Source organism: Nicotiana tomentosiformis, chromosome 10, assembly GCF_000390325.3.
Source record: "Nicotiana tomentosiformis chromosome 10, ASM39032v3, whole genome shotgun sequence".
Taxonomy (NCBI): Eukaryota; Viridiplantae; Streptophyta; class Magnoliopsida; order Solanales; family Solanaceae; genus Nicotiana; species Nicotiana tomentosiformis.
The window spans coordinates 16117110-16127346 of record NC_090821.1 but is presented as its reverse complement, the minus strand read 5'-3'; the positions used below and the strand labels follow the sequence as shown (position 1 = coordinate 16127346).

At 39.8% G+C, this 10237-nt stretch overlaps 1 protein-coding gene across 1 annotated transcript; it reads left to right on the top strand.

The window, feature by feature from the left end:
* Positions 1-8200: 8200 nt before the first annotated feature.
* On the top strand, positions 8201-8707 carry LOC138899805 (uncharacterized). The gene has a single exon (XM_070186499.1). The coding sequence runs from the start codon at positions 8201-8203 to the stop codon at positions 8705-8707; it is 507 nt and encodes a 168-aa protein (XP_070042600.1).
* Positions 8708-10237: the final 1530 nt, after the last annotated feature.

Here is a 10237-nt window from a genome sequence, read left to right as displayed (position 1 = left end):
TGTTTTGCAAAACTTCATGCAAATGAGACCGTTTTCAACATTATCCCTGAAAAAATGATGTCGCACATCAATGTGCTTTGTCCTCTTATGCTGGACCGGGTTCTTTGCCATGTTGAGAGCACTTGTGTTGTCACACAGTAATGGCACACAATAAGAAAACACACCAAAATCTTCCAGTTGTTTCTTGATCCACATCAGTTGAGCACAACAGTAGGTAGCTTTCACATATTCAGCTTCTGCAGTAGAAAGAGCCACAAAGTTTTATTTCTTTGTACCCCATGAAATCAAGCCCGATCCTAGAAAATGTGTCATGCCAGATGTGCTCTTTCTATCCACCAAGTAACCAGCATAATCAGCATCAACATACCCAATTAAGTCGAAATTGTCTACTGAAGGATAGTAGAGGACCAGGTCCTGTGTTCCTTTGAGATACCTTAGAATTCTCCTAGCAGCTTTCAGATGAGATTCCTATGGACTTGATTGGAATCTAGCACATAATCCCATACTGAACACAATATCAGGTCTGTTGGTTGTGAGATACAAAAGTGAACCAATGATACCTCTGTTGATACCCCAATTTTTTCCTCATATTTTAAAAATATATATATACTTTCAAAATAGTATATTTGAATTATCATTAAGTTTATAAACCTATACAAGCTTTTTTCATAATTTTCCATAATTTATAAAGGCTTTAAATCAATTTCTTTCTGTAATTTATTGTATAAATATCCAATAATTATCCTTTAAAATATTTTTATGATGATTTAATCATCCAAACTCATCATTTACACCAACATGTATATTTTTAAATATTTTACTGCATTTTGTATAATTACATTTGTATTTTTAGGCTAATTGCATATTTTTGCAATAATAGCCCATATTCATGTATAATTATATTATTTATGCAAAAAATAAATTTTTATATTTTTATAATATAAGTTATTATTTTTAATCATTTTAGTGCACAAGTAATATTTTTGTTATTTATTAATTACTTTTATAAATTATATTTTTTGCTAACATATTGGGTATTTAAAAACTAGCACACTCTTGAACTTATTTTCGGACCAAACAAAGGCCCAAAGCTTAATACACTAGCCAAACAACCCCTTTCCCAAACCAAATTAACCAACCTCTAACTCGGTCGTGACCCGTTTCTAATAAACCGACCCAACTACCCTTTAATCGTGGTCGTTGATCTCTGAGACCAACGGCCCATATCAAACCCTCCCCTTTAAACTAACCCAAACTCCAACCCTAATCCTATTCTCCCTCGTCCGCCGCCCTAATATCCCTCACCTCTCTTCTCTCTCCTAAGAACCCTAGCCGCCGCCCCCTAAATCCTCTCATAATCCCGTCTAATATAGGATTCTATGGCTACTACTTGCCACATATGACCTCCTCCGGGTATTGGTTACTCTCCTATACTGCTTGCCTAAACATTGAAAGCAGATCTCCTCAAGAGCAAACCAAAATAGGTTCAAATCACTGATCTTTCTGCTATTCTGTCTATGTTCATCCTTTGTTCTATTGTGAGTACGAATATTTGTGCATTTTTGTTGATTCTTATTTTTCCTAAAAGAAACTAGGGTTTACATATCTCTTCAAATCGATCCAAAAATGGTTCGATTCTCTAATTTTGAGTATTATTTGTGTCTATATTCGTCCTATGCTACCGTTTTTGTGTATATTCCGTTGATATTTATTTTTCCTAAAAAAACTAGGGTTTACCAGCTTATTCTCCTAATTTGATTTTATATTGATTTATGTTTTCTTCTTTCCTTTTATGTTCTTATTGTTTGTATTTCCTTACTTATGTTCTGATTTTTACCACTATATAAACCCATTTCCTTTCCCCTTTTTGAACAGACAAAAAGTCACTAAAAACTCTCACTAAAAATTGAGGTTTCTACTCTATATTTGTTTACTATTCAGTTCTGTTTGGCTCTTGGCCGGCTAAAAGCCAAGGCAACTGGATTTCTATTTTTCTGACTATCTCTTGGGTGTGAGCACTGCCCTGGGTTCTTGAAACCCTTGGGAACTTGACACATTTGAGACTCTAGGTCCTTACTACTGTTCTTTTCTTGTTTATTGAACAAACACTGGTTAGTTTCTAAACCCTCGCAATGTTTATTCTCTTATGTTAGCATGTTCTTTGAAACTGCATGACTTAATGTATTCCCTTGACTCTCTTTATGTGTGATTCTGCCTATAATTGCTAGCCTAATAATGTCTTTGCACCTAACTTAGTTAATTTAGACAGAATGAAGCATGTTTTGTTTGGTGTTGTTGATAATTTGAATGTTTTGCCTTGATTTTATGGTTTAATCCATGATTCTCTGCCTAATTCTGAACTTGTAGTGATTAATTGATGTTATTAGCATGCCTTAACTTGTTTAAGACCTTACTCTAAGTGTTGTATGCTCCTATGACTATGGTTGCCACTTTATGTGTACTTGCCATGTCCAATTCTGCACCTCTAACAACCTGTTATCCTTTAAACTAATCCCGCTTGACCGATACCCTCTATGATATCTAATCATATTTGTATTATACTGTGTAGTCCTGAGTTTGGTATAATATGATCCTTTAAGTTCTACACTGGTTGCATTACTTGGTTTTACTAGTCTAATGCCCTTGCCTATTGACCTTGCAATCCAGTCTCCTTGTTCCTTATCATATGTCACCCTGCCCAGTATGTTAATTTGCTTTTGGAGTTCATTATGTGATTATCTTACAAGTTTGCAAATGTTTTCCAAACCTATTACCCTACTCTTATTTTTACTGGTTGTTTCTTGTTTAATTCTGGGGCTGGATAAAAGCCAAAGCCCTTCCCTTAAGTCTCCTCTATCAACCTCCCTAGTGTGAGCACTGCCCTGGGTTCTTGAAGCCCTTGGAAACTCTGACACACTAGGGTCCAAGGTTCTTTGTAACCTTTTTCCTAATTGCTCAACTTTGCCCCCTCTTCTCACCTACTGGATAAACCAGTTGGTTTGTGTAAATGGCTATACCTCTGGGACTTTTTATGGCTACTAGATTTGGGCTCATTTGTGTGAATGGAGATTGTTTCTGGGCTGTTGTGAAACTGTATTGAAGGCCTAGCTAGGCTAGGTATACGCTAGGCCTGCCTTAGGACCACTACACCTATTCTGTAATTCTGTAATTTATTTCACACATTGGGCTTGTAATAATGTTATAATAACAATTGGGGTGTTAGTAAAATTAGGAAAAGGGGTTTATTTTAATATTTGCATGAAACGGGTAGAAATCCTTCCTATAGATGTTTACTTTGCTCGAACATGTTCTGCTATTTTGTGTGTTAGATAATCTTCCTATAGGTATTTAATTCATTTAACATATTTTGTTTCTACATGCTAGATGTCCTGCCTATAGAAAATAAAATGACTAATGTCTCAATGTGCATTACAGCATATTCATTAGGTGCTACGACCATAAGGTTCTGTTAATTTATGTTCTACCAAATCTGCATTTTAGAAATCATGCCTATAGGGTTTAATTGGTTAATGCGTTATTATAATTTCTCATTTAGGAAACATGCCTATAGGAGCTAAAATCAGTTTCAATCGCTAATCATAGAAATCTTGCTTTAAGTGCTAATATTGAACTTTCAAACACTGTTTCATTGCTTAACTCTGTCGCTATTAGAAAGCATGCCTATAGGATAAAAGTGGGTAATTCTGAGTATTTTCAATAGTTATCACTGCCAACTACTGCTCAAATCACCTAGAAATCATGTTTATAGGTTTAACCACTTGTAATCTGTAATTTCAACAATCAGCTCGCAATACCAGATTCCCTAAAATGTATAGTTGTTCAGAAATCATGTCTATAAAGGTAGCATCTTGCATCTGAAACTGCCTGCATGTTCGAATCACAAGGTCACATAGAAACCATGTCTATAGGGCCTAATGACTTTAATTTGCCTCAATCCTGAAATTGTCTAACGTTTAATGTGAAAATTTGTTCGCATGCATTTATTGTCTAAGTGTGGAGGCTAACTTGAGCCCTTAATTTCTTTTACATGAAGTCCAACTTGTTCTGTATGTCGCCTAATTTTATCATTTCTGAGCAGCCTAAGCTATGTCTAGAAAGCATCCAAAATAGAGGTCCAAACGCCTCCCGAGCCATAGGCATGGGACGGGTAGTGCACGCATAGGGCATGGTTTAGAATCAACTAGTGCGCTTTAGGTAAAAACTTAAAGATAGTAATCGGGTAGCAGGAGATGATAGTCTATGCCCGCTAAATAATACGAGTAACACCCCACATCGATGGAGTTACGAAGTATTATTTATGTTGCACGGGGTGATCCTTTAGGATAAAAAATATAGGACCCCCCATCTTGTCTTTAAACCAATTATCTGTGTTTACTCAAGGACTTTCTAATAATGATTTTTTTTTTCAAACTTCTTGTTTTTCTCTCTGACTTTTTGACTAATTCATATAATTCAAGTTTGGCCGAGACCCACAGTTGTGGACCTCGAAGAGTTCCTAACACCTTCTCTTCGAGGTAATTTGAGCCCTTACCCGATCTTTGGTGACGCAAATTGGTTAAACCAGAGTTATTTGCAAATAGGTGCCCTAACGCACCTCAAACCCGTTAGGTGGCGACTCTCTCTTTTAACACCTTCCTTTAAAAGAGTTGTCACGTGTCGAAACCCGATTTCGTGAGAAAGAGGGGCGCGACAGCATGGCGACTCTGCTGGAGAAATATTTTAGGCTCTTACCATAGCGAACTTGGTCTATATGAATTAGTCTTCTCTGATAAGCGTGTCTTTCTTATTTTTTATCGTTACATGAATATCCTGCTCCCGTTTCCCTTTTATTGCTACATGCATATCATTTTCCCTATTTTCCCTTTATTTGAATTCATATTAATATGCAAATCTTTGCCTAATTTGGTTACAATATGCATTTTTCCTTTATTTTCTAGTTATATTCACTTGCTCCGAATCATTTTATTTTAAATTTTGCTATATCAGGTCTTTCCCCATCCCTACCCTTTTGTTTGCTTTATTGCAATTCTTTTACATTGCGCGAACTAACTTCTTCCTTGTTTTCCTTTCTTTTTATGTCTTTACGCTCCATTTAATACTGTGTTTATTGTCTTCATCATGCAAAATACTTGACAACGTATTATTTTATCTTTACATAAAGCATGCTCCATATCATATTCCACTCGTGCTTAATTAATACCATAGCGGCGCTTGATGAGTGTCCGCGCTCCTCCTAAATCACCCTTTTAAATTTGGAAAGGCTCATTTGCGGTAAAACTAGTCGATCAACGGTGCAGTCGACGGTTCCGTGCCTTCCCCTCTCAAGTTGTCCATTTGAGGGTACCGGTCTAGACTCTTCTAGAAACCCCCACTCTAATATTAATTCTCCATGCATCTTATCTAAACCTAGTATGGATTATAACGATCTCCGCATAATAACTCTATAAGGCAAACCTTGTCCAAATCCCGCCAGGATTTCCTTAAATCCCAATGGGTACAATCATGATATGTGCATTATTTGGAGAAAACATGCCGATATGCTAATCATTAATGTGTAAATAGTCGAATCCCGAGGGGGTAAAGGCTAACTTTATTTGTTTTGCAGAAATGAGGCACGAAGTCCCCAAGTTCATCATGGTTCGAAGTATCCCACCTTTGTTGCTTGATTGGTGGGAAATTCTCTCGCCAAGTGACAAAAACCATGTGAAAAGAGTTCTCGGGAATTTACCTTCTTTGTTAGATATTCAACCTAACAATGTGTTAATTGAGGCTGCCACCATGTTCTGTGATGAGAAGAAGGTCGTCTTCCGTTTTGGTGATATAGAAATGACTCCCCTTCTAGAGGAAATAGGAGGCTTCGCTGGGATCCTATGGGATAGCCTTGGCTTGTTGGTACCGGAAAACCGTACTTCTCAAGTTTTCCTAAAAATGATGGGTTTCAGGAAAAATGATGAGTTAGTGTGTCTGAAGAAACCTTACATACCATTCAACTTCCTTTATGAGCATTATGGTCACAGCAAGTCATATCGTCTTTACCATGATGAATTTGCCATCACTTCTTTGGGTTGGACTCACAGCCGGATTTTTGTATTCATTGTCTGTTTTCTGGGGATGCTGATATTCCCTATACAAGGCAAAAAGATCCACACTCACCTAGCTATGGTCACTAAGACCCTAAGTGAAGGAATTGAGGGGCAAACTTACACTATTGTCCCAATGATCGTGGTTGAGATGTACCGAGCCTTAGACCGTTGCAAAAAGGGATATAGGCATTTTGAGGGTTGAAATCTATTGCTGCAAATATGTTGTTGGAACACCTTCAGAGAGGACAATACCGTCAAGAATTTCCGCGACGACCATGGAATGACCACATAGCTTATCACCATCCAAAGAGAATGACTTTTATCCCAGACAGGTTTGCACAACTGGGAAACGCTGTGAGCTAGGTAAATTTCTTTAGCAGTTTGACTGATGACAAGGTACATTGGATGTTCGAGTGGTTCCCTAGCAGTGAATTCATCATAAGGTCGAGAGATGTTCATCATCTAGTGCTAATCGGATTAAGGGGAATCTAGCCTTATGCTCATATCAGAGTCATGAGGCAAGCTGGGAGAAAACAGGTTATACCACGAGTTTCCAAAATAGTTCATTACAAAGCAGACTTCCAAGGGAATCCCATTCCATTCAAGTTCAAGGCACAGCACATGTGGCATCAAAAGATTATTGTGGAGAAAGATACCATCGAGCCAGACAGGTATCATGCCGGCCATGTGTACTTCTACCCATCATGGTTGGTCGATGACATAGCAGGAGAGGTAAAGCCAGGGGTTGATTTGAGAAATAGGGTCATAGACGACGCTGCTGAAGCACAAGTCAAATACAGGAGGTTGCACAAAAGGGTCTTTGAATCTGAGGCCAGGCATTTGGAATAACATAAAGTGGACATGGAAGCAATCAATGAATGGAGGGGAATCGCTACTAAATCAACAGAAAGGTTGGAGTATTTGGAGCAGGGTTTGATGGAACTTGAGGGAAAGATGAGGAAAAGGGTCTCGGATTGTCAGAACGCAGAGGGCAATGAAGGAGGACATCTAGCAAGGGCATATCTGCTGTTGGACATGCGTGACCTGGGGAATCTGATTGACGGGGCTAAGAAGGCCAAGCTTGGAGAAGGTCCCTCTAGGACCGAGTAGATTAGGAATAATGTTTTCTAGATTCGTTTTAGAATTTGATTGTAATAAGGCAAATGCCACTAGTGACTCTTTATAATTATTGTCGTTTTAGTAGAGATTTGGTCTATTTATCATATTAATGAAATGACGCAGTTATCGGCATTGAGTTTTCTCCAAAGCTATATGTCGCTAGGCCTACCTCGGACACGATGAGGTCCCCAAATTAGGACGTGAATTTATAATTCCGCAATACGTGTTTAAATATCGTAAATATCCTTTTAATACTCCTTACTCACTTGTTTACCTTTTGTTTTTCTTCTTTTCTTTGTTTATTCCCATCCCCTAAGGTTGGTTCGTGTATACTGGCATCATCAGCATATTATACCAGATCTAGAGGTCCTCCACTTCCTCCTCCTCCTCCAAGTGATCCCAAGAACAAAGGAAAAGCTAAGATGGACGATATGAATAGTATCAGGAAAGACAACGTTGCGCACGCCAAGAATGTCGAAACTTCAGATGGTCAAAGTACTCCGGCGCAGAATGACTTGGTTTTACGGTTAGAGCAAAAGATACTGGAGTTACAAGGGGAACTTGAGCAGGTCCGTAACTTGGCTAACCTTTCCCTTACCCTGAATGTTCCCGACATCAACTAACAAAATGCCCAAAACCTTACACCTCATCAAAACACATAAAACCAGCACCCGCAAAATCCTCCCGCTCCTCATCAATACGCCACGCCTCCCCAAAATCCTAATCCTCCACCAGTACCAACTCCTCCACAGCATCATCATCATCCGACCCAGTACCCACAAATTACCACCTACCACATTCCTCAAAATGTGCCACAACCTACTCTTGATCCCCAAAACTCAACCAATGATCACCACTACACCCAAATCCCTAGAGTCCACCAAAGTAACCCCATATACGTTGAAACCTTACCCCACACTTCACAACAAACCCCGTATACACCGGAATCCGCCGAGAAGGAACTGTTCATCAAGAATATGGCGGAAGAACATAAGAAGCTTACAAGTCAAGTCCAAGGTGTTGAAGGTGGTAAAGGCATCGAAGGTTTGAACTATGAGGATTTATGTATTCAACCGGATGTAGAACTGCCAGAGGGTTACAAACCTCCTAAGTTTGAAATGTTCGACGGGACAAGTGATTCAAAGGTACATCTAAGGGCGTATTGCAATAAGCTCGTAGGGGTTGGTAACGATGAAAGAATCCGCATGAGGCTGTTCATGAGGAGCCTCACTGGAGACGCCCTATCCTGGTACATTAGTCAAAATCCAAAGAAGTGGATTAATTGGGTAAGCATGGCGCCAGATTTTATGGATCGGTTCAGATTCAACACAGAGAATGCACCGTACGTCTTCTATGTCCAGAATCTTAAGAAAAAGCTGACAGAAACTTTCCGCGAGTATGCTACTCGATGGAGATCAGAGGCTGCAAAAGTAAGGCCAGCATTGGAAGAAGAACAAATGAATAAATTCTTTATCCGGGCCTAGGATCCGCAATATTATGAGAGGTTGATGGTTATTGAAAATCATAAATTCTCCGAAATCATCAAATTGGGAGAAAGAATAGAAGAGGGAATCAAAAGCGGGATGGTAACAAATTTCGAGGTACTCCAGGCTATGAACAAAGCCTTGCAGTCGGTGGGTATATCTAAAAAGAAGGAAGTAGGGACTGTGATGGTAGCCCAAGGTCTGAAGTCTGCTCTCACATACCAAACACCTCCACCCACATATCAGCCTTTACCTCTTAGATATCAACAACCCGCTACCGCCTACCACACTTACAACACTCAGCCAGCATATTACCACTCACACCCAGCCCGTCAAAACTACCAAAAACCCAGGCCAAATTTTGACCGTAGGCCGTCCAGACAATATACTCCTATTGCAGAACCTATTGACCAGTTGTATGAGAGATTGAAAGCTTTCGGTTATGTCACTCACATTCCCACTGTCACCATAGAAAATTCCTCTCAATGGGTCAATCCGAATGAGATATGTGCCTACCATTCGGGCATGAAGGGTCACACTATTGATGAATGCCGCACTCTGAAGGATAATATCCAGATGCTGATTGATACCAAAGTTATACAAGAAAAGGAGACTGCACCTAACGTCCGCAACAATCCCCTCCCGGATCACAGGGGCGAGGGGGTAAATGTGATAGAAACTGATGAAGAATGGGACCTGGAGGGGTCAATTGGGCTCATTCGAGAGGAGGATGATCCCAAAATGCCTCCAGTCACTCTCACGCCTATTGTGGTACAGATACAGCCACTGATTGAAGTTGAGGTAGCCATAAGTACTCCGTTCGAGGTTGAAGTAACAACGCCCTCAGCCACGCCAACTCCGTTCGAAGTAGAAGTGACCACACCATTCACCATAACGGTATCACCCACACTATCCTTTAATTCCAATGATGTGCCCTGAGACTATACTGCAGAAGCGAGAAGGAAAGGAAAGGGGGAAATGGAAAAAACTGGTGCAGCACAAGGTATGACCAGAACTGGTAGGGTTTACACGCCAGAGCATTTGGGGGAACAAGTAAAGAAGCCGCTTCCAGGTAGCCTATCATTAAAACCGGCCTGGAGGATCTTTAGAGAAAGGTGCAAGCAAGGGAGTATTCTGTGGTTGATCATTTGAACAAAACCCCTGCTCAGATATCCATTCTATCACTACTACAGAATTCTGATGCACATAGGAACGCGTTGATGAAAGTGTTGAATGAGGCTTATGTACCCAACAACATTACCAGTAGAGAGATGGCCAACATGGTAGGATAAGTATTGGAAAGCCATAAGATCACTTTCCACGAAGATGAATTGCCACCAGAAGGGTTGAGCCATAACAGGGCGTTGCATATCACAGTACAGTGCGAAGACAAATTCATTGCCAGGGTCTTGATAGATGGGGGTTCAAGTCGCAACATCTTCCCGTTGACTACTTTGAAGAGGTTAGGTAAAGGTTTGCATGAGATACGAGCAGGAACTATGAACACAAAAGCGTTCGATGGGTCTCAAA

Excerpts from the sequence above, each read along its gene's own strand:
- LOC138899805 (XM_070186499.1), top strand. The coding sequence starts at position 8,201 with ATGGCGGAAGAACATAAGAAGCTTACAAGTCAAGTCCAAGGTGTTGAA.